At 41.8% G+C, this 25964-nt stretch overlaps 1 protein-coding gene across 8 annotated transcripts in view; it reads right to left on the reverse strand.

Moving 5' to 3' along the window:
- The window catches only part of LOC307032560 (glutamate receptor 3), a 118858-nt gene that overhangs the window by 14958 nt on the left and 77936 nt on the right, over window positions 1-25964 (reverse strand). For all 8 annotated transcript variants that reach the window (XR_013806301.1, XM_079670623.1, XM_079670622.1 and 5 more), the window contains 9 exons: window positions 25353-25540; window positions 13820-13873; window positions 12766-12927; window positions 11924-12091; window positions 11417-11521; window positions 9421-9522; window positions 7443-7649; window positions 4778-5151; window positions 3567-3765 (listed from right to left, as the gene is read on the reverse strand). Coding sequence is in view for 7 of the 8 variants with exons in the window: in XM_079670623.1 (XP_079526749.1) it covers window positions 3567-3765; window positions 4778-5151; window positions 7443-7649; window positions 9421-9522; window positions 11417-11521; window positions 11924-12091; window positions 12766-12927; window positions 13820-13873; window positions 25353-25540 (1559 nt within the window). In the remaining variant the exon portion in view is untranslated. The remainder of the gene's footprint in view (window positions 1-3566; window positions 3766-4777; window positions 5152-7442; window positions 7650-9420; window positions 9523-11416; window positions 11522-11923; window positions 12092-12765; window positions 12928-13819; window positions 13874-25352; window positions 25541-25964) is intronic.

The following is a 25964-nucleotide window of genomic DNA, read 5'->3' on the forward strand; positions in this document are numbered from 1 at the left end:
AGTGCTTTTTATTCTCCCTTTGGCGTCGCAGGCTGCTTTCATAATGCTTGCTCCGACAAACGCTCCACTGCTCATGTATCTGAATTCCATCTCTGAACACCCACCACTACACTTCCTTCTACTTTACTTTCATTTTGTTTGTGGACATTACCACTTCCCCCCCAATATCCTGTATGCCCAGGACTACCTGTATCACAAGCATGCATAAATGAAAGTTGAGTCTCTGGTGGTGTACTTTGTCATTGAAGTGCCAAACGCTACGCTCTGAATACCAATTGCTCGCCTTTGATGCTTGTTGCTGGACTCCAATAGCTCCTCTAGCGCCTGCTGTTTGCTGCTCATCTAAAGTTGGAAAAGGCCCTCTGAGGACGGCACATTCCCTCTAAGGTTACGCCTATCTCGCACTACTCTATCATCACTTGTGTCAGCTTTTCCTTTTATGCAAAAAGGCTCTAATCTTTACAGGAGCCTCCCCTTCCCTCAGCACTGCATTGAAACACAGTGTGACAAGAGCTTGGGGAATTCTGCTACAATGGACTGCATATGATTGCAGGGCAACCTTCTGCTTTCTTGTACAAATCTCCCTGCCAGCGACTCTTCATGCAACTCTGACCTAATGCAGGTCTGCTGTGCATAAAAAAGCAACTTATTAAACACTGTGTTGAGCCATGCAGAAGCTTTAGTGTCTGTGCCACGTTAGCTGAGACGTGAAATTGATTTTCATGCTTAGTAAAATGCATTGGTGACTGCACTCAAGCTGTTGTTTCCCCTCCCCCACACACCTGCAGATCAGTAAGATGCATGATGTTTGCTGTTGAGGCTTTGGGTGATGTATAATCTTTTGAGGGGGAGCAGAAAACAATGCTGCGGTCCCATTTCTCTGCGCAATTATCATTCTTTCATTGTTACGCTGTTAAATGAGGTCCATGATGGGACAGCAGTGTGGTTGTCTTTGATGGTCTCACCCCGGTCTTTACTCATAATTAAACAGCCACATCAGCCCATTTTATCATCGCAGCCATTATTACAACCCAGCTTCTCCTTCAACGTACAATTCAGAAAGTAAGCCTTTTGATGGCAGAAAACCTCATCGAGAGGATACAAATGGCCTCGCTGGTAAAACTCATCATTTTCTAATCATCCACCAAAACAACAATATACGACTGACTGAATGAAGAGATCCTTGATAAGAATTATAATGATGAAACAAAACACAGTGGTGCGGCGGCGCATGACAGCTGCTACTTTGAGGAAGAACACCGCAAAGCTTGGAGCTATCCCACATTGTTTCAAGGTAAAGGCTGGAGACAGCGGAGAAGCTGGTGCCCAAACATGGAGGGCAGTCTGGGGAAGAGGAGCCAAGAAAGTAGAGCCGCCCTGCCAGGCGCCTAGAGCACTTCAGGCTTCCACTGGGCACGTCAACCGGCTCCCAGGCCAGCTGTCCTACTTGGTTGTGATCGGCAGAATTAGGGGCTTTCTAGGGGCTCTACTCGAATACCTCTTCCTTCGAAAACTCCTCCGCTTCTTCTCCACCAAATACTGTGAGTAATGACAGAGTGAGGCAACGAGCCCTACGTCCAAACTGTCAATTTCTCAGGAGCTACAGTCTTGGAGGAATTACCACAGAAGAACAAAAGACATAAATTACCTGATTTGAAAAACATGAATAATCAAAACAAGAGTTTTATTGCTCATTATTGCAAGCCATTTTCAAGTGACTGCATATTTGTTCTGCTTAAAAAGGGAGCTGATTTTTTCTTTATTTCCTTCTTTCCTACATTACTGTGTTTGTGTGCTACTTGTCAAGCAGTTTTTGGGAACTAAACCAGGTGAAATCATCAAAAATGAATGCCCGGAGGGGGGGGGGGGGGGGGGGGGGGGGGGGGGGGTTCAGAGATGATGACATATGTCTTGTTTGAAACATTGGACTTGACTTAAAACTTCCAGCTGGCTGATGCCGTATGGGTCTAATTAAGCCTGAATGTATTTCCCTAAAAAACAGATCTGATATAGAACTTTAACTCTTATTAATTAGTGTGGGGTTTCTTTTTGCATGTCAGCCTTCTACAGCTTTAATTAAAAGTCCCTTGGAGTATCAGTCCACACATGTCACTTGCTATTTGAAGACATGGGGATGTAACTAGGACACTCGTTATACAGAACACAGGGAAACTGCGACTCTCCGACCACCACTCGGATTTTTCTACCATCAGACCCGTGGTGGATTCATTGTCAAGCCTGAAACCTAATCTGTAATTGGCATCTATCATGTCTATGGTGCAAAGACATATCCCTCATATACACCTGCGCATGTCGGATGAAGGGAAGAGTTATGACAGCCTTTGTAAAGTGCTGTATGGAGAATAGAGTGCTGCTGTCAAGCTTGTCATGTGCCACGTTTCACAAGATATATTACCTTCGCATCGTTTTACAGCCAGCTCTGACACAACCCCTTTAAATATCAAACTCTGTTGACATTATCGTGTCCTTTTTTGTCAGAAAAAACAACAACATGGATTTGATTTTGCATTTCCTTGTTCCGGGCAATTCAACCCAGGGGTAATACAAATAAATTGCTCTTTCTGCCAACAGCTGCAGCTGTGAAACATATGATTTTTTCTATCTCCTGCTGATGAGTAATGAGGGAGTGCAGGATAAAAGACTGTCATATTGCCTTTTGTCATCACAGGCAGAGTGCTGTTTCATTAATTATGTTTAACTGATTGTTCTGCAAATGCAAAGGATTGGACTGCCGGCGCAGCCACGCCACAGACTGAAACATCTACGGATTTCACAGCGGAAGGTTGATCGCCTTCGAGATATGCAGCGTACCTTAACTCCTGCATTGGGAGCATGTGGTTGCCTTTCAGAGTCTTATATACTTTCGCTTCCGATTTGACTTAATTTATGATTTAATTGCTCGGCCAGTCCCTCATGCCGACGGACATATTGCTTATTCCATCTGAACCGTCTTTCAGACTGCTCGGTTTGACCTACAGGGCTCTTCTTCATCAGGTCCAATTTGCCAGCCATGGCTAGCTAGCTAATTATATTTCATGAGCTGACCCTTCTGAGTTTGAGCCTGATGTGGGTGCTTTGATTAGCCTCCTGTTTTTATCACCTCGGAGTCTTCCACGTTGTTATCACACTTTCTGCTGACAGCCCCAGTGCCTCAAGGTTGCACACTGCAGTTGTGCCGAATACATGTAACGTTGATGTCATAAGAGTTCAAGAACTGACTCTCTGTCAACATGCCTCATTTGGGGCAATCTTGTGCGGGTCAAAAGTGCTGTACTAGAGGTACAAAATGGAAAAGCTGCAAGGATGAGTTTATTAGGGACATTACACAAAATGGTCCTCACGATGCAACAAGCCTGAGTGCAAATAGGAAGACTTCAAAAAGCACTGTCTGTTTAGTAAGTTGCTGTGTGTGTGTGTGTGTGTGTGTGTGTGTGTGTGTGTGTGTGTGTGTGTGTGTGTGTGTGTGTGTGTGTGTGTGTGTGTGTGTGTGTGTGTGTGTGTGTGTGTGTGTGTGTGTGTGTGTGTGTGTTTCTGCTTCTACTCACCCTAAAAAACTCTTTTGTGGAGCCTGAGTCCAGAGTGCCATACGCTATCTCTGTCTGCTTAGCTAAATCTTCGGCACTTTCTATAGGAGAGACCATCCTCTCCACTGTCAAGAAGGCAGCCAGGTTGGCTGTGTAGGAGGAGATGATGATGAGGGTGAAGAACCACCACACACCACCGACGATGCGGCCTGACAGAGATCTGCGAGAGGGAGGTTGATGGCAGGGAAAGACAGAATGTAATTACACGGTGACATGTGGCGCCCATCCACCTGCTAAGATGCTAACAGTTTGTGTTTAATGTACCTAATTGCACCGGTAATCAGAATTTAATTGAAAAATAAACCTGCGTCAGCACTCTAAAAACAGCATATTTTCAGGAAAAGTAGCACACTGGCTAAAATGACAAAAGGATTGAATTGGTTGTGAAAAATAAAACAGGGTCAAAGTTCAGCTTCATACCCTTAAGACAGTACTGATGAAACCATTTTGATAATGAGAAATTCAGCTTACAAACTGACACATTCAGGTAGACATATATTAGCTGCAATAAATGTGAAATCAGTTTACCTTCAAATAATGGACGCCTAAAATAAAGGACAGGAAATGAAGACGCTTGAGTTTAGATACTCGTGGTTAAATATTACTCTGTTTCAAATGAAATTTGATTAGTTACATGTTTACTTTTGTTTAAGAACTGGAGTACTTTCTTTTAAAAATACTTGAGAATTCAAGGCACATTTCCTTTTTAATGTTAACGTATTGTTGAATTTTGCCTCAGTGCAGTTGCAAAAACGTATCTCATTCAACCTACTGAATGCACTGACATGCTTGTAGAATGCGTAGAAACAAAGCCTTCAGAAAGAAACACAATTCTATAAGCATCTTTTCAATCTTTCTTGATTTTAAAATCTCAAACATCGACAGGATATGAACTTCTGGTTCCAAGTTGTCGTCATAAACCGTGAACAGCCAATTATATTAAAGAAAAGAAAAAAAGTCATATGCCAACTTCAAATCTATGCTTCAGAATAACGAGTAGTGGGAACCTTAATGGAAATATGGAAGTGGAATCAATTGTATTGTAATCATTTTAACAAAAAAAACAAAAGCTGAAGTAAAGCACAGAAACTCAAAAGTGCAGTTTTGAGATAAATATGAGTACTGTGCTCTAAAGTTCTCTGCTGTCCTTGTGTCTATCAAAGCGTACCCACCTGGGGGAGATGTCACAGCCCTGCTGCATGAAGGCGCCCAGAGAGAACCAGAGGGAGTTGAAGATACCAAAGTCATTTGGCGGATCTGGGGGCGTCTGGGGGTCTTTGGTCTCGTCCTGTTCATCGAGGTTCCACTCATAAGGACTGAACCGACTGACCAGGAACAGGACCACGCTCACCCCAATATAGGCAAACACTATACACATCCAGATCTCATAGGCCAGCGGGTCCAGGAAGGAGAACACGCCAGGCTTGGACTTTTGGGGCTTCTTTATCATAATGGAGATCCCCAAGCTCATAAAGGGCTTGGAAAAGTCTATCACCTCCTCTCGAACCAGAGTAATGGTGAGAGGTGCAACAGCTATATCTGCTCTCTGGAAACAGGGACATGCACAGTAAGCATTAGTCAAGGCCTGCATAAAGAAACTGATCAATTTAAATTAACTGTATGCTGTGTGAATGACTGGAGCTGGAGAAAGAAAACAAAACAATATTGTTATCATATTTTACAAAAAATAAGCCACTAGCAGTGACGCTTCAAGCGAGTCTGGAAGAAAACACACACACAAACAAACAAATACACACACACACACGCAAACAAACAAAGACACACACACACAAACAAACAAAGACACACACACACAAACACACACACGAACGCATGCACACACAAGAAAACAAAGTGGTATTTGCACAATGTTCCAGCCTGGGGTATTAGCTAATACATCTGAGATTCAAATGTTTAAATTTAATCTGGTTCTTTACTAACATTTTGCCACATTAGTAGAAAAAGCTCACCAAGGCTCTACAAGATTTTCAGAGAGACAGCTTGGACAATATCCACCGAGGCAGATGGGAGTTTGAGTCATGTTTGACTGGACGCTTCCTTAATCAGGACCCAAGGACATACTGAAGGAGGGAAACTTTTCAATTGTGCTATAAAACAAGCAATTTCCTGCTACGAGACTCGCTGTTTCGATAATTGAATGATCTCAATTAAAATTGAATATGTAATAAGTAGTGAGCTATCTGATGTCTTCAGAGCAAGTGGAATAACCTTTCATTTAAACAGAGGGGTATTAGGTAAAAAGGGTTTCTGCAGACAACAAAAACCTGCAAGCCCAGGCTGTGTACTCTTCATCAATTGCCATTCAGCAAGCTGGGTTTCCCAAACATGGCTAATTCTGGCTTTATTTTGTATCCAAGCTGTTTCTCTTTATCTTCCTCCTTTGCTCTGCGGCTTCAATCACACTATGTTATCAAAACACATCCAGGGAGGTGGTGCTGCCTTTTTAGAAAATCACAATGGGTTTCTTTGTAAAAGAAGAAGAAAATAATTAATCACATTAGACAGTGTTACTGCAGCCAGTGCGTCTGTGTGATTAATTAAATAACTCTTCAAAGGAGGATAATTCTTTGTATTGTGCTGTATTGTCTTTTTATGTAGAAACTGAGAAAACATTGGATTGAAGCCGCACGAGGCAGCAAATGTTTTTTACAAGGTCAAACTAGGAGCAACACAAATAGGGCCAATAAACACGGCTGTTTTCTTTACCCTGTCAACACAGCATTGTGAAGGCGCGATAACCGTTTAATCTCGAGCAGGCGTAAGCAACACTCAATCAATGTTGAGGGAAGCAAAGCAATAAAGAGTAGCCTCGGGCTTAACCTTTAAAAGACAACTAAAATCAAATTAATTTACTGGTCAAAAGGTCAAAATGTACAAAACTATTAGTCGCGGCCCACCTGCTTAAAAATCACAGGCGTGGAAAAACTTGACAGCGACGTAAGTGGGATCTTTTTTTCACTCCATCAGCAGGGAGTGGACTTTTCCCATTTGAAAGATAATTTGGTGGCGAAAGCACATCAAACCAAGCAATCTCTCTGGCTGATAGTTGGGAAATTGAACAGATGAGGAAGCCTAACCCTCATGCATTTTGCATTTGGCCCCTGTTCAACTACTGTGGCCTCAGAGAAAAGCGAGAAAACGGAGTGGGGGGGGGGGTGCTGGGGGTTCAGGGGTAATTTTGGAATGCCTGAGGTGTTGCGAGAGCCCGAGCGCTCCTCTGTCAGATGTAAAACACGGCGTGACCCTTCCCTAATGTGAGAGGGTCGACCTTAATGGAGCACAACACATATGGATCTTGTTGTTTCAAACCGCAAACCACCATTTAGATGTTGATTTCTGCAGCAGATTTTCTCAGCTGTGAATTTACAATGTGGCATATTCATCATACACATCAAACATTGAACATAATTACACAATCACTTCAAAGGCATACACTCTTTCATTCATCAAAGTGATTACAGTGTGTTTGCCATATGGACTCTCTGTGTTCATGTACCTACCTCTGTATGTGACTGTGAGAGTGTACTTTCTATGCTAAGCAAGAGGGATTAATAGCAATGAACAGCACTGAGAAATGATTTCATTTTCTCCGTCTCAAGATTATCACCAACTCCCCAATGCTAGAGGCTGCATTTGACAAATTCACTCACAGCTTAGTTTCCTGAGACAGCATTAGACTTTTGAACTGGGCAAGAGCTGACGAGTTCACAACGAGTTGGTGATGACCTTGAGACAGAAAAATGAGATCTCCTCTCATGTTGAAGTTCCTTGCAAACTGTCATGTAATCAGCGAAAACCGAGGCTCCCAGTACTCACCCCATAGACCAGTTCGCCAACCATCCCGTTCCACGTCTTGGTCTCGGGGTCTCGGGCTCCATACTTCCCATCCATTACTATAGACAGTTTGTACTTAATTCCAACATGTTTGGCAATCTCTGATGCTAAATCGACGCAGTAGCCTTCATATCTGTCATTCCCATCCAGATGCATATAATTTTTCTTGTACATCACATAAGGAGCTTCCTGTTGATTCAAACACACGCTGGTTTATTCACTCCCATGCCCTGGCTCACACGTCAGTTATACAGAAATATATTTACATGCCCTCATACGTGCACTCACACCCTCACACACACGCACACACAGATTGAATATATAATAAGCTGCTATGACCACATCCATGCAGTCATGCATTTATAGATGATGCCCCGCAAATGCACAACTATACTGTGATAACCGCAGTGTGATGTTGTGGTCACACTGCTTTCATCAAGCCGTGGCAGCCAGCAGACACCAAGCCCAATACACCCAGCCCATTTTTGAGCCCAAGGGTGCAACTCTGTGGCATAATAAAGGAGGGTTAACGGAGGAGAGTTTATTTATTTAGTGTAGGAGAATACAGAAGGCCAAAATGAGTTTGTATAGGGCTGGGAGTCATTGGTAGGCAAGGTGTGGGTCAGCTCAGAGGTGGGTGGGGATGGGAATGGGGATGGGTTTCATAAGTAAATGCCAGTGACAGGAGAGGGATCAGAGTGCCCATAGTATCTCAACATATTCAAGCACCAATGCGCAGTTAAATGCTGATCATTCCCAAAGAAAAGGAAAGAAAAGGAAAAAAAGAGCTGTTCTAAAGAAATGCAAAACAAAAATACCCCATAAAAAAATAATTACATCAGGAGAGCAGGAGCGTGCTAGTTTCCCTCTCCTTTTCAAAACGCTGGTGCAGATCGTCTTTTCTCTTACTGAGCACATCGTCATTATCAAACAAAAGGACCGCTCAGGAGAGCAGGCATTGTCATTACAGCCACAAACAATTAGAGTGCAAGTAGGAGAGCAATGGTTTGTTTGTTCTGTGCTGAACGTATCCCCTCACCTTGAATCCATTGAGTGTTCCCCCTCGAGTTAACACATGTTTACCTCCTGACTGTATTTTTCACCAACAGTTGTTAAATGTTTCCTCTCGCTACAGAGTAACACCTTGGAATACAGATGACCTAACTTTGCATAAATACCACAGATAATTATCACTTTCTGAACATCCTTTCTTAATCCTCTTAAAGTGTTTGTCTGCAGCAATTGAGGTACTGCTTTAGGTGATTATGTTGCCATTATAGTCACTAAATGCATTTGCAGACAAAGCTATCCAATAAACCTGGAACATTTAGTTGAGTAAATACAGTTTGATATAAATAAATCTAAGATATTTTTGCTTGTTTATCTTGCTTTGATCTGGGAATATCCCCTTCTAAATCACTGACAGGAAGTTATACTTCAACACAGAACATGTGTAGGAGCAATACAAAATAGATTGGAGAGGCGATAACAAGGAGAAATACCAAACCTGCGTATCCCTCCTCCAATACTGTTTATTTTGCTTTGCCCGGCTTGAGAAACCATTGCAGTTTCATCCTCTAGTCATTCTTCGGCCAGTCTATCCCAGGTGTCATTGAACATTTACTTGATGAGGACAGACAGGTTTACTTACGTATGCGTTTGTATGCTTTTTGTAATTGATGGAGTCAACCATAATCATTTATACCATTATTGTGATGTCACTGCTACGACAGGCCACTGAAGTATGGAAAATCAAAATGCTTTGACACCCACACGGATACAGTTGAAACACTCCCCCGTTACGGACCGACTGTTTCAACATGTAGTGAGTGGATGGAAAGCAACACAAAAAAGATGTGGTTCTACCCGCCCAGGACAGAATGTATCACTCATTGGAATCAACACCATGACCTTGAGTGGCAGAATACGTGAAACATTTAAAACTGCGTGGAAAGTGTACCATAATAGTAGTGACCACAATCGTTCGGTTTTCCACTGAGTCGTTGGTGACCTGCGCGTCCATAATATTTACAAATCGTGCGTACTCGTTCCAGTACCCAATCTGCGAAGAGAAAACAGCGGTAAGTGAAGCATTCCAACACACGCACGGTATGTAAATGAGCACATAGTAGCAACATCTCAACATTTTACAGGGAACTGCTATGATGCAGGGCTCATTAAAAATACCCATAGTACGACCAAAATAGCAACAAATGAGCAGAATTCTTGAACGGCATAAATGGCCAAGGAATTTAAGCATGGGAAAAGCAATTGATATTTCTATATTCAACATGGTGTCATGATCAAAGATATTATGAGAGTCTACTATTGGTTTTTACGATCTACATCAGTTCAAACAGCTCAATGTGCATGAAATTATCTGCATGAGCATACGGCAGACAGCTCCAAGCCCCCCCACCTTCAGTTTCGCAGGTTTTATGGTAAATAATTGATATTAAGGCCTGTGAACTGCATACACGTTTAATAATTAAGCACAATATTCCAGTGGCTGCACAGTTTCTTTTGCCCAGTCCTGCCTCTGTAGTTTCTCTGTATTCTGCTGTACAGATGCTTAAGTCAAACCAATGTCAAGTGTTTGTTTGCCCATCTGAAATAATGGCTGCTCTGGCTCACGATGAAACATGTTGCATATGTTGCTGCCAATAGTCTAACTGTTGCTGGCAAAGTTCTCCTCCGTCACATCTGGTCCACATTTTATTTCCCTCAGATCTTTTAAATGTTTGGGCCAGACAGGTGTACAACAGTGCAGAGTTTTTAAACACCAAGAGGAGGCGCTAAAACTTCAGCTTTACAAATGGTGGTTACAGCTATGGCTTTAGTTAGTGCACTTGCCAGAGCAGAGAAAGCTTTTACATGTTTATTCCGCCACTCTTGTCCGACAGCGATATTTGAGAAGTTATGCTCGGGGGACGAGGCTGTTGTGAAGCCGTGTCACGGAGTTCTGCTTCGGAGGCTAAGTCCTGATCTCAGTCTGAGCAGCTGGGACAGATATCAGGCCATACATCACTGCTGACAGCCACAGCTAAGAACCTTCATCCTTAAACTGTCAAAGGGGTGACTAGGGCTCGAGGTCTTGACAAACTGCTGCCCCACTTGTCTCATCTTCCCTCACTCTCTCCCACTGACCTCTTATCTCCCACCCTCTCTCTCTCTTCTTCCTCCATGTTTGGCTGTGCGGTGCTAACTGAAGTGTGGGCTTAAGAGACCTAGGAGGCGTAATCACACGTCATATCAGACTGAGCCAACACTTATCCAGCTAACGAGAAATTCCCAGATGTCGCTTGGAACTCTATGTTAGGAAATAAAACCAGGGGTCATCATATGGTTCCGGTTATAATGCGAACGTACCGCTGGGAATTACCATTTTGAAGAGGAGCCAGAAGGGATTCTTGGATCCCCTTTATAGTAATTGGTTAACTGAATGGTAATTACTGTCAGGAGAGGACCAAATATCATATCTACGCTATCACATGGCAGGGAAATAGTCTTAAATCACTCCTTTGATAGGGCAGTTTGAGCCATGTGATCACAGGCTGTGTGTGATTTCTGTGTCTTGTGCTGCCTCATCAGTGCTGCCACCTTACAGAGGTAGAGAAAGGCAATTAGCGTTACTCTGCACTGTCCTGTAAGCCCTGCTGCTCCCACATGACTGCAAGAGCCCTCAGTATAATAAACTGAGGTATTGGCTCGTTTCAATTTTTCTAGCTTCACACAATCAGTTCCCTCAGAATAGTTTAGTGCAAAGTTTTAGCATCCCTGTCCAACACTCATTGAGCTTAGTTCTTGTTATCTACCTGAACATTTCAAATTACATGATGGCCAAATTACACAATTTCGAAGCAATGATGATAAACCTTGACGTGAGCAAGCTGTCCACTGTGTATACTAAAAGGACAGTGGATGGAATGATCATAGAGGTCTCTGTTTCAACTTACCTTCCTCGGCCCACCTGTTTTCATCTCATAAACATCTATGGTGAAGTTGGTCCTGCGGCCGTAGTTGTCAAACTGGATCTTCCCAGTCATACCATTCACTTGAACCTACCACGAGGGACAGACAGACACACAGACACACAGACATTCACAGGGGAATGTGTAATAGCCATCACTTTGCATATATAGCTGGTATTAAGAGGCCTGTGTCCATGGAGCTACTAGAGTGTGCGCAGTCTGTTAATCAAATGATGAACTGGATACGCTTTAATAAAAGATGTAGTTTTATGTTAATGAGAGCCTGGATTTGAGTGAGCTCTGTGCAGAGATATCTGCAGGCGGAGGGAGGAGAACAGCTCGGCGCTCTCTTCCCTTCTCTCTGTCACTTTCCATCTTTATCACACTCTCGCTCCCTATCTGTGCTTCACTTCTTCTAGCCTCTTCTTTAGTTATCAGCATGCCACTCTTCCTCTCTTTCCTCTCTGTTTTTCTTCTCCCGCCACCCCCTACCGTTTTGAGAGCTCTCTCGATGTCGATGCCTTGGCTCCAAGGAACGGCAGGATTGGCTAGGCAGTCTCCAGCGCTGCCCCGGCGAGACACGTCCACACGTTGGCGCCGCAGGTATCTGAAGGCCTCTGCTATCACCAGGATGGCATCATGGGTCAGAGCTGAAGTGTACTGAACAAAGTCAAAAAGAGAGCAGTGCACATGGTGAGAGGCAGAAGATGAGATAAGATTACCGTTTTTGTAGTTTTTATATAACCTTCCAGGTCTGGATTATAAGTCAATTGAGACCCAGTGGAAGTTGGTGCAGTCTATGTGTTGATTTCTGTTCCCCCGGGTTAGGTCAAGCTCTGACGCCTTGCTTATGACAAACATAGCTTCATTAGAAAGATTTCGTTAGAAAAGCCAAGACTCGTCTGACGGTCAGTACCTCTTTCAAAACTTTAGTGGAGAGTTGAGAAGTGAACAGAGCACTTGTGTGTGATTTTGTCTCCCACGCACTTCCCCTCAAACTTCGCCTGACCTTTTCACCACTGAGGGTTGAGCCACTTGCTTGTTGACCACAGCACCATGACCAAATCTAATTAAATGCCATTCAAAATCCATTTCTTCCTTGATCATTGTTTAATTAGATGTAAATTGAAACTGCAGTATAACCTTGCCTCGCACCGCCTATCGATATATTGATTGCTTGAAGGGAAGCAAAGCAAAGAGGAGGAAGCAAGGGGTGGGAGGAAAGGCAGAATGACAAAGGCAAACCGAGGATGAGAGGAACCGATGGAGAGCACTTCAGAAGGGCTGATCGGTGTATTCTGCATGCGAAATGAAAGGCCTTGCAAGTAAAGTACCTTCAGAGGAGTGTTTCGGGCTTCTGGGAATTCTCTTTCATCTAGCCGCTCCCAGCGCTGCATAAACTGCTGCACTATCGGGTTCTCAGGGTTGACGATCTGAAACCCAGAAATATTGGCTCCACCAGCGAAGACTTTGTCCAAGCTCACATTAGTAAATCCCTGAGATGAGACAAAAGGAGAGAAGGGGATTCATGTCACATGTTTTTTTTATATAATAAAAGCACCACAACATGTTAGCAGCTATAAAAGAGCGACATGTGTTTACCATTACACCGAGGCAAATGTTTTTCTGCTGTAACCTGAGTTCATGTGCTGAAAAACAACCTGCCGTTAGACATTCTGTTTGTGTCTGTCCATGAAAGACAAAACAGTAACATTGGACTACCCTGGCCTAGTTTTATTTAAGGAAACCAAACAAAAAAACATTTTCTGAAGCATTTTCTAAATCCTCTACTGCTCCAGCTGACTATAAATGTCCTACTTTAACCCAGAGCTATAACATGGAGCTACTTATTTTTATGGCCAAATAGTCGTCTTCAAGAGTGGCATTGGGTCATGGAGACATGCATTTGCCTGCATAATCACAACTTCTAAAGTCGGTGAAAAGCAGCAGGGGATCAGCCAGTGAGAAACAGGGCCGGCCCCCTCTAAGAAAAAAAAACCTCTCATGCTAATGTCAGGCTAAATGAACATTTAGTGGGAGCAAAAGATGGCTTTCCTCCAAGAATGGCAAAAAAGGTTAAATACTGTTTTATTTGTAGACATTAAACGATAACAAAATATGGGCATATTCAGTTATGGTAAATATGTAGTCTGATGCTAGATTGTGATTGATTAAACATGAGTAATAAATATAATAAGACAAATATATACACTAGAAAGAAAGAAGCAAAATATATACACGCCTTTGTTTTTTCCAGATTTCATACAAAAGCCTATAATCCACTTATTGTGCAGGCACATTAGTGCTCATGGCTGAGACTTAGTCGCATCACACGCAGCAAAAGCAGGTTCCACTTCCTCCCAGGGGAGCGGCTCGGTTATTACTCACAAGATTGGCCAGAATGTAGTGGTAACCACGGCTGTTCTTCCCCAGGGTCACAACCTACGGGGGAGAAAAACATCGATACAGTAAACCACCCATGAGAAGAGAGCTAAGAGCCACGATTTGTATAAGTGGCTACAACAATCTCTGTAAATGCCTTTGAGCATGCAGGATGCCAACTGTAGGTAAAACAAAGAAAAGCCGGCATCTGCATTATAACAAGAAGTGTTCGTAAGGAGGAGGTGATAATGAGAGAGAAACAGGAACAATGTGGAAAACCCTTCAATATTCGGCTCACTTTGATGTGATTCAGGGTGCAGAGACATGAGTCCCCAGCAAATGTTGGACAGAAGGTAGAAATAGGGAACAAAAAACATTTCAAAGGAATTTGCAAGGAGACATTGAGATGTAGATCTCGCTCTGCTTTGAAAACATCACACCTTCGGAGCATAACAGCATGTTTCAACCCACACAGCCAGACTGAAAATAGTAAGTGGTGTTCTAAGCCATTCCATCACTTTAGACCATATGCTGCTTTTTATTCCAGATTGTCTTCTTCCTTTTGTTCTCGGCCTACAGATAAATCAAATAGTGAGTCCCTAAATTGTCTTGGCTTTTTTTCTCCTTACATGCTGGACAAGGTTTTTGACTGGGCCGCGGGAGGTCTGTTATTTATGAGTTTGCCGTCTGCTGTGGATGGACTTCTTAGTGGCTGCCATGCAGAAACCTGTCAACCATGTCTCGGTTTTCATCTGCGTTCTACAAACACAGCGACACAAGTTTACAGCAAAATCAGCATGTTTGCACATGTTCTGGCTCTGTCACAAAAACAAACTGTCAGTTTATCATCTGTTTGTGTGTGTGTGCGTGTTAGGCTGGGAATGTTGGATATTTGTTACCCTGGATCATTTACGACTTTCCCGCTGAGTAGGGGAGAGTGATGAAAAGCAAACGTGTGTCTTTACATCCGAGGCAAAACACAGACCTTTAAAGGACGCTTCCAGTTTCACCCGTTAGAATTACAGCTTTTAATTGATCCATTGTGAACTTGAACTGAACTGGGTGCGCTGGTAGCAGTACAGTAGCGCCAAACAATAATCCTCGCTGTGATTGAGCACCTCTTTCTCGGAAATCTGAAGGTTGCTCTTGAAAAAGGGAAATGTGTAGTTTTCAGCGCACAAAGTATAAACACACAAAGCCTTTCGCCACGCTATAAAGCTGCTTGAGTGGGTCAGCTTTCTATGACAGCTTCCCCATTATTATGGTTTTAAACCTCCAACGCTGTGGGGTGTCAGACAGAGAGGAACAAACCAAGAAAGAGAAATAGAAACAGAGAGGAAACAAGCTTATTATAATGCAGAAATAGCAGGTGTTGGCGTTTAGAATCCATCAATCTGAGTCTAATGAGAAAATGACAGACAGCTCCATAAAAAGAAATCTCTGCAGAAAGCCTCTGATAGCGCAGCTAGATGGATGTAATTATCCCAAAGTCGAGCTTTCAAGACTTTTAGCTCTGCTGCATTTTCTTGGACAAACCCCAAAGCTTCACACTGCTTCACCCGGTGCTAACCTTGACCCTGGAGGTAAGTCTCCTCACACCTGCGTTGGAGCTGGGCAGAGAAAGGCCTCACCTCCCGCCTGTAGCTCACAGTCAGCCTGGCAACGGCTACAAGCAGCAACCTTGGGATGGAGCACAGCGAGACACTGATGACACACAACCTCTGCCAACCTCTCCCCTCAGCCCTTTAATTAGGCAGACCGCAAGACCCGACTCCAGTTGAGACGGAGAGATCTCATTGTAACTTGTTGTGTACTCCGCTGATTGCCCCAAATCCCTCCGGTACTGCAGATGGTGATAACTGCCTTTTAATGATGTTGATAAGAAAAGATTCTCTTGTATTTCCATGTTAATCCAAAACTATTTGAGCAATAACACGCCATTATGGAAAACAATATTTGCTCGGATAAGACAGAAGTAGATATTTTCTTAGCTCACTGGTGTACACAATTGAGCGGCAGTGCAAAATACTGTTAAGCTACAGACCTAAGAAGGCATGGTTTTGGGGAACACATTTTCTTAGAGTAGGCTAATCGGATGTATATCGTGCATAAAGACTATAAACACAGGGGAAGAGCTTCATGTGGTTCTGTTTATAGTTTAAAAATAAAACGACCAACAGCTAAACATCACTTAGTAAGATATTGTGTCTAGTCTGGATATTGTTTATTCTACATACAAACAGAAAAAAAGGTAGTATTATGGCTTAAGGGGACGGAAAAGGAAAAACATGGCTGCTCTTCAAAGCTGGTTTTAGAGTGTTGCAGTGATGACGCATTTATTTAGGCCGCCCGGAAGTTAGTTTTACAAAAGGGTCCCTCGACATAAAGATATTGCATTTTATTTTACAATTGTGATTTCGGTAAATTGCAGAAAATAAACTCTGTAGAAAACACACATTCATGATACTGAACACGTTTCATAAATAGGATAATCTCCACAGATTAAAACCACTTTGTGAATTTTGAAGCATTAATTAAATCGCCAGAAGTCAAAAGCGAACACCAGGCTTTTAACAAACCACAACATGGCCGCATGGCTGCCTGGCCGCACATCACCACCGCTAAGCTAAAGGCGGGCTCGTTTTGCTGTGATGATGTTTTGTAGTCTTCTTTAGTCACTTGTCAACAACCGCAATTTTAATGACACAAAGAAGCTTCGGACATTTACGAGTGGGGTAATTACTGACATATTTTATGTTGGAGATCAAAACCTGAAATTCTCTTAGGCTTCTTTTACAACTATTTCAGGCCTCTAACAACACACACGTTAAACAACTGACTTGTTATTTCCAGATTTTAGGACTCACAATATTGATTTCTATTTAAATTACATAATGTAAATGTGCAAAGAAGTCGGACTGCCAGATTGTGATTGTTAAAAAGGAGCAATGATGCCAATCTCTAGCTGGAGTCACAACCTGATTAGCTAAATTAAGCATAAAGACAGGGGGAACAGCTTAAAGAAAATACAAATAATCCACAAAGGAACAGTGTTTGTAGATGGATTAAAAAAAGGAGTTGCAATTTGTAAATTAATGCGCTTTAGAGGCAATGGTAGATGAGTTAGTGGTTTCCCCCGTTGCCTTCTGTATTTATGTTAAACTAGGTTAATCAAGAAAATGTTAAAAAAAACATTACATTTCTCATTAACAATTCTTTTATGGTTTTGCTGATCATCTTCAGTTTAGAATTGACATCGGCATAAACACAGACCGGGGTATTTGGCACTATCTTTAAAAAACTGCTTTCATCACCCTCTATTTTTTGCCAGCCATTTGATTTGAATTGATTTCTGTTGTTGTTTATTGCCTTTAGAGCCCGTACATACAAACATAAGGCCACTAACCAATTATTCTGTTTCCCAGTGACACTGACGAGAAGAAATGTGTTTACTTTCCTATCCCTTCAATAATGCCATTCCCCTCCCCTATTTCAAACAGTGTAGCCTCTTACACATCGATCCACCAACTGGCTACACCACCTTTTGTTCTTCTGCTAAAGGAAAGACAGTATTTCTTAGACTAGAGTTTTCTTTAAAGCCTGATGGGGACAGACAACTAGTGTGACCTTGATTTCACCCTCATACAGAGTCGCCGTGACTCGCTCCCCGCCAGACAGAGACCTAAACGTAAAACTACAACTGCACATTTCCAATAAACGCCAGACAGTTCAACCTTTCCACTGTGGAGTTTGCCGAGATACAGGAAGAGCGGACTGAAAATGATTGGTTCCCCAGAGTTTTTAAATATCATACCATTCACTGAGGCTTATAAGCAAATAATCATGCAATTGCTTTTAGATTCTACCTAAAATAAATAAACAGACAACGAAATCAACAACCTTCACAATTGTAAAGCCGGAGGAGATGGGTTATAAAGATTGTTCCGTCCCACCAATGCTCCATGACTCAAACATACAAATCTTCAATAATATAAAATAAAGAAATCCATCACATTGGAATAGCTGACCAAAGCACTTTTCTTTGGTTCTTTTTTTATATGTTCTCATTTTTCCTTTGACTAAAATGAATCATTTATTTAATTAAGATTGAGTATACTATTAATCGTGTACTTTGATGACTGTGAAGATAATCAGCATTAAAGGCCTTATTGACCAGGAGTTAATCATTGGCCAACAACTTTGAGGGGGATCAGTGCTACATCCATTGGGAGGGGATGAACAATACACTGAAAACGGTACGCAAGTGCTATAAATAATTGATTATAGACATTATATTAGACAGACAACTTTCATTTGGAATTACTTACAGTATGACAATGGTTACAATAAAAACTGCTGCTACAGTAAGTCACTTCTGACAATCAGTCATAGATATTAGATATCTAAGCTAACATTATATAAGGTAACGAAGCACTTTCAAAGACTGACAGGAAATTCCATAAGCTATTTATTATTCAGCTCGTGTTAGCTGTAAATCGGCCGCCGTCGTTGACTGCAGTAACATGTTTGACAGGTAATGCAAGCTAGCTGTTTCTCTATCACCATGAACACTATTAGTCAAGTTTGCTATACCTAAGCCTACTACAAGCCCTGATCAAAGCTTAAGTGACGGCACATTTTATGATTATGGCTCAAAACGTACAGAACATTAATAATCATATTAGCATGAAGGGTCCCCCATAGTTTACTGGCTGCAGTGATACCAAAGGGTTCCACTTCACACAGGCTATTTAAAGTGAACCATGTACTTTGACACATACAGTAAAGACCCTCCTTTCTCCAGTTCTGCTTCAAGGCTTTTGGTAGAAGGGCTCTTGCTGGAGCGCTTTCTAATTAACAGCCAGTAGTGACTGAGGCTAAGATGCTTTTCTTGGCAGTCACGATACTGTATGCCTAAAGATAGGAGGGGAAGATGCAGGGTTCGCTTTCCCACATCCGCTGTAGATTTCCGAAACATCTTACTCATATTCAAATGATAACGTCTAGATACGGGAACTATGTGAGACTTGATACCTTGGGAATCCCTGATACTGCAGCTGGGAGGCCATCATACCTGTGAGTCAAAAAATTGGCCCTGAAACAACAACATGTCCTACTCCCTTTTCACTGAAAATGATCTGGCTCATTTTGCAAGATAGATAAACGTTTCCGGAGAGTATTTTTATAAGACTGCAGTGTTTCTCATACATTGATTTATTTGTGGCGGGCCGCCACAATGAAATATCGTCCGCCACAAATGGATCTCATTAAAAAAAAAAGTATTATTATTATTATTAATAATAATAATTTTATTTTTTTTATTTTTTTTTTTTTAATTATTTGGTAGTCTAATGGATAGTGAGGTGGGCTGATTATCGGAAGGTTGCGAGTTCAAATCCTGCCTGGAACACCACTACTAGTGTGCCCTTGAGTAAGGCACTTAGCCCTCGGTTACTCCAGGGAGAATGTCCCTGTAATTGGTAATTGTAAGTCGCTTTGGAATAAGGCGTCTGCTAAATGCCTGAATTGTAAATTGTAAATGATATTTTTGGGAGAATAAACCCCACAGATCCTCAACTCTGGTGTGTTTCACTCATTAACAACGCAACACAGAGCAACAAGATCGTTGTCTGCAGTAGCCATGAACTCGCATGTATTATCTTATTTGAGGGGAGGATGGATGCATGGACCACCCGAATAGGTAAAGGGGCCTTTGGCTTTTCTTGCCGGGGGGGGGGGGTGCGGTGCGGTGCCCCCACAAATAGAATCAAATTCTGTGGGGAACACTGGACTGTGTTACTGATACAGTTATAAATATAGGTGCAAATTGTCAGAGCCACAGCACATCGGTCTCAGCATCTCATTCAGTTGTGTAGTCAGCAGGTCACTTTGTGCTTAATGATAACACTTTAATCCCATTTAATTAGATACTCGCAGTTAGTAAATGGCCCTCAACAGCCAAGGTCGTTACCAAGGACTAAAAGCACTACGATTCTGCAGCTTTGCGTGAAGCAGAAGGGTTTTGGATATTTACCTGCGAGCCACTCGACTCAGTAGCCCACCGACAATAAGAGGATGTTGAAATCAGGAGCACCTTTCATATACGTAGGACATAAGACGTAAATCTCACTTTCTTGCCTCTCTACTGGCAAATCTCTCTGTGTCAAATCGTGACACATGCCAGTAAGTGTTACGAGAGAGCAGAGTCAATGTCTGAAGGAGGTTTGAATTCCTGTGAGGGTTTTTATGTGGCACATTTTGTATTTATATCTTTCTTTACTCGTTTGCCAATATGTTACATGAGTATACAACTTTTGTTTGTTTGTTATTTCGCCCTTTTTTCTGTATCATGTCAATGATTAAGCATTATTCGACATATTGCTGTCATTATAATCTGCTGCTGGATTCCAATACTCTCCCATGACTTCTACAGTGGTCAGATTTCTTTCATATTCCAAGTTGATAAAACATAAAGACTTTAAATTCTAAAATACATATAAGGGTGGGTTTTCTCCCACTTTTCCATTCAAGAGAAACAGGAATATGGAGAATCTCCAATTGTCCATGGGGAGGCAACATGGCCACCCTTCATGCGTCTGCAGGCGGCAGAATGTTGTCCTAACAAATCCCCAGATGTATTCTCTCTGAATCATTCTCAGTTGTTTTTCTTTTTCCTCCATGAAAATGCAGTTCCTCGTCTGGCAGAGCGCTCACTGCCTGACTGTCTTTGAACAGCTTGCGTGCCCTGGGCCTGTCCCAGACGCCATCCTTTTTTCCCTTCGCCTGCCTCTCTTTACACTAGTGATGAGCAGGTTGTTGCCTCTGAGCAGACTCCAGCAAAGAAATCCCCAAAGGGAAGAGAGCCAGGAAGGTGCGTAAAGGCAGACATCATGCTATATGTGAAATCTCATAGATGGATCAGATGGGTCATGAGCATATGTGCTGTTAAACACACATGCAGGCACTCAGCAAATCAACATACACTCACCCTGGAAAATTGTCATTACAACAAGTGGAAGTAATACTAAGATCATTATCTTATTTGTCATACTGTAGTTTTAGTTTTTAATATCATAAACCTAGCTTGTTCGAATGAAACACATGAGTTGGATATGATTCAGTGACCACAGCTGGCAGAGGCTCTCCCGTTTTTGTCGTAAGGGAAGGATTGCTATTGGGTTAATTTATCTGCAGTGCAGTATATTGATGGAAAAGTCCTGTGGGTGATAAATCCTGAGTGGTTGTTACAGCATGAAATGATAATAGCGCGGGTGTAGCATTCTCCTGAGCACCAAAAACAAATGTGTAGGGAGACACACTCTGCTCGTATACGAGCAAACAACACTGCACCTGATGCAGCAGTATGCAAATACATTCCTGACCATGTTTCTACATCATGTCAGGTGATAAATGAAGCTAATAAAAGTGACATTCGGCTGAGTGTGCCTGGGATTGTAGAGGAGGTGCATCCAGTGATTCTGTGTGTTAATAAAGCAGCAACCACTGGGGCTGAAAAATGAAGATGGCATGGAGGTGCCAACAACTGCAGTTCCTCAAACGGCCGCTTGGGGATGGCTTGGGCCACATTAGCATTATGGTTGCACTCAAAGTGCCGGTTGTAACTATATAAATATACATATATAAATACATAATACATATGAAATAATGTATTATATATTATTGGATTTGTATTGGATAGGGTAATAACTTCATAATTAACTACGTCTGAAAGCAGAAGTCTAGGGCAAATAATTGCAAGTCTCTTCAGTGCGCATGTCACAAAATGAGATGCATTGTGGGACATATAGTTTGTGGGCAACATGCTTCTTTAAAATAAGATCAGATAAAATGGAACTTTATTAATCCCCGTGGGGACATTCAGTGGTTTAAGAGCAACAGGGTAGGATTGAAAAACAGGACAGATTCACACAGATTAATAAAATTAAGGATAAATCAAAGATAACAAAAATAAAAGATAAATAACTATAAAATAAGAAATTAATTAAAATGAACATATATAGATATACTGTAAAGTGGCATGTAACCATATAATAAACGTATTATATTCTTTGCAAGCTCTTGCGGGCCACATAAGATTAAGTCGCGAGCCGGATTTGGCCCCCGGGTCTTGAGTTTGACACACCTGGCTTAGACGTAAATCTCCTTATATTATTAGTCCCCCATGATAAAACTCTACAGAAGAACTCAGATGATTTCTTACATCAAAGTATTACAGTGTAAGATTACTAAATGTATATAATAATACTATACTAGTGAGACAAAGGCAATTAATACGTATACAAGTATCAAAATATAATCTGCTTTTAATGATTAGCAGGTTGCAGTGGAGTGATATCGAACTACTTTAAATATCTTATAAATATCTCTATTTTTTATTTTTTTGTTGTTGTTTAATAATCAATATATATCGGAAATCAGTTTGAGTACATTTTTAAGTTTAACAAAATAAAAATAGTTTCCAGCTTCTCAATTTGTATATTTTACAGTAATCCAAATTACCTTGAGTTGAAAAAAGACACTTTCAAGGACGTCCAATGGGCTTTAGGAAACTCTGATCAACATGTTTCACTAATTTCTGACATTTTACAAACCAAACAACCAAAATAAGAAATAGACTTGACGACAATGAAAACAACCATTTGTTTGCAGCATTTTCTTTTCTCGAGTGTAGAATTGTGTTTAATGTACCACTACCACTGGTTGTCCTTTTAAATATGTAGGTACATCGTAGAAATGTTGAAACACTCTAACGGTGTGGTGAACAACTGTAGTAGAGCATCAAAGGCCCAGCAGGACTAAAGCATTAGCAGCCGCTGGATCAAAAGTGGTGTTAATGAAGAGCAGCACGGTTTGCTTTGTGTGCAACAATTGAACCAAATTGTGGAGCCTCGACACTCGCCCATTCAAGATAGCTCTACACTCCATGAACTTCATTGCCTGGTATAAAGACATTCATTCGGTATTTGGATTACTCTGACTGAAATCATAAAACTAAGCCACTGAGCTGATTCCCCATTTCCCCCAGCAATCATCTGGCTGGATCTGTCCTGCCTCATGATCCTCTCTCAACAGCAGCGACCTTGACAGATTGAAGTGACACATCGACATTGCGACACACAGACACTGGCCTCTGCACACAGGTTCTGTTCAAACCCTCACTTCTGCCCATATATGAAACTCCATCCATCAATCATTGGTTAATAGAAGCCCAGCAGCAGACAGAAGCAGCGGGTCTCCACATAGCTGACAGTGGGAGCAATTTTTGGTGTGATTGCCCTCATAGGAGACAGTCAATCCCTGCTTCAATGTATAACGGTACGGCCCAATAGGGGGGTGGCTGCAGAGTAGAGTCCAGCAGCTCACATGAATGCATGTGACTCATCCATATTGCCAGAGCTAGCCAGATTATTTCAATTAGCTCCAACAACAACACAAATCCCACGCTGAGGTTGTCGCTGAAACAAGAGACCAAATTGTGCACACTGCTGCTTTGAAGGTTAGCTGCTGGAAAAAACCCAGCTAAAAAAAAGTTAAGGCATGAAAAGAAAGTATGATGGTGATGGTTTGAGGTAAAGGAAGGGAAAGAGCTCCCTCTAGAAGAAAAAAATAACAAATAATGAATGGGAAAAAAGACAGAAGAACATCAAACGGATTATTGCAGTGCATCCTTATTTTGTTTGCAAGACGAGGGGAAATGCAATTAAAGACGTACCCATTAATATGCCTCACATGTGATTTGTAATTAATATTCTAAGCTTTTCTTAAAAGCCGATGCATCATCTTCACACAAAAGCAAATATATTTCAGTATACTGTAGTCCCTCAATAGTAACTGGTGGGACATTTCCAGCACAACAATTAAATTAGACACAGCAAATTAACACTAAAAGCTATTCTGCTTTAAACTACCACTCTGGGATCAAATTAGCTTCATACAAGATAGATAAGTGAAATCCAACACTTATTGAGGGGATATTGCGAGGCACAAATAAGCAAATATCTAAATGATTGTTAAAGAGCAGAATCCAAACAGGATCTGATTGCTTATGAGCAGAAAGCACAGCGGAGCAGGGTGGAGCGGGGCAGCCCAACAGAGGAGATGCCTGGCATAATAGCCACTCATCTATTCATGGTAATTGTGTTTTCCCCTTCTACAAGGGCTGGTGGACCTTTCATTTCCTCCTCAGGCAATGGACGTGATGGAGGAAAGGAGGGGTTTGGGGCTGTTAGAAGAGGATTACAAAGAATGCATCATCCAGTGGTCTTTCCAAATGCCTGCTCACATTCGGACCTCTCAGCCTCAGGCTCTCGGGAAGCTTCAACATGCACTGATTTTTAAACAAGCCGGATTCAACCTTAGCAAACACACAACCCCTAACATAGCCTCTCCAACAGCTATAGGATTACCGCTGTGCGTCATATTCAACTCAACACAGTTTAGCCTTAATGTGCTTACACAAAAACAACAAAATTCAAGAGAAGCTAGACATTAGGAGATATAGAATAGGCCTCTTTTACAGAAAAAACCCGGACAAGTTGCAGAATTAGGTTTAAATAATCAAATGAATGGTGGCTGACATCCATTTAGCTGCTTTGATTAACTGTCACTCACTGAGACACTTGAAAAGAACGGAGCCATCACACGTGTTTCTGGTCCTTCTCTGACAAGTCAAAATGTCTGCTGTGAAAATAACTATTAAATGATGATTGGTTTTCTTAAATCAAAGAGACACGTAACAATTCCAGTAAGGGGACTCGCATGAAAAAACATATATGGACTGTATTTTTGTATTTTTTAGTGTAGCTGAGGTGTAACATTATCATTTATTTGGAGTCACTATTCATTCAAATACACTAATATATACACCCTTTGTTGCTCCTTTTGATACCACGAAATCCTGAGGCAATTATGTGGCTCTCAAGTTGCTAAACGCTCCACTATGTTCACCGGCTATAGTCGCCAACTTTGAGAGTGTGCCAATTTGAGCTGGGCAGGTAGTGTAAACCAGGGTTTTATAGATTCTGAAAACAGCTGCCTCGACGGACAAAAGCAACGCTAATAAGGGCGGTGAAAGTGAATCAAAATAATGAAGCTGCTGGCCCTAAAACCACAAGGTGCTACAGTAATTCTTTGTGGGTTTATTCACTATGATCTACACCTTTGAGAGTAACACAATGTATCCATTGTTTATGGGGAAAGTTATTAGAGCAGCTTAAAAAGAATAATGGATCACATTTCCCACAATGCAACTCAGTAGCATCTTTTGTTAGATCCTCGTTGCATCGTTAGCGCCCTTGTCTTCATACTCCACTCACCCAGTTTTTGTTACACATAAATCAAGAACACCAGAACTGTTCAATAGTGGAGTGTGGATTTGATATTTGTCAGTGTGTACATTAAATATGCTTGGTGAGTATGTGACTAAAGCAGGAATAAACAAGAGAGCTAGAATCGATGGACAGCGTAGGCGTTTGGTTATATCATGTTCAGGCGTTCCCACGGTGACTGCGAGGCTCACCTGTTCCAGTATGGTGTTGATCCTGTCCACCTCGCAGTCAATCACAAAGCGCTTCTCCTGCCTCCTATCCATCTCCTCAATGATGCGCTTGAACTCAGATGCGTCGGTTGTGCCGCTAACGGAGCGAGCGGTCACCTGCCAGTTGTTAGCTACTGCTGCCTCCATGATGGCCTGCAGAATAGAGAAACCTGGAGAGAGAGAGAGAGAAGGAGAGACCCAGAGGATTAGACCTGCACACAGTAACCATGTTATGCAATAACTGAGAGGCCGCTAATTTATTCTAGAGAGGTTTTAGCTTGAATCCAAAGGTTAAAGGCCATCTTATTACAATCTAAAATAGCATTCCAAAGTCTGCAAGAGCCCTGAAATATTGTCTAGAGTCTAGACTCTGTGTGCAAATGTGGAAGCGGTTGTACATTTACATTTGCATGTTGAGAAGGCAATATAATAATGAAGTGAAAGGACACGAATCTCCATATTATTAAAAGATCAGCGGGTGATGTTATTGCGCTTGGCATCAATTAAATTATGGCACTTAGCTCAGCCACATGTTAACTTTGACAGTGTGGTGAAACACACCACGGCCCGTGTCTCCTTGAACGTCTGTGCCAA

This window comes from Notothenia rossii (assembly GCF_949606895.1).
Source record: "Notothenia rossii genome assembly, chromosome: 3".
In the NCBI taxonomy this organism is placed as follows: domain Eukaryota; kingdom Metazoa; phylum Chordata; class Actinopteri; order Perciformes; family Nototheniidae; genus Notothenia; species Notothenia rossii.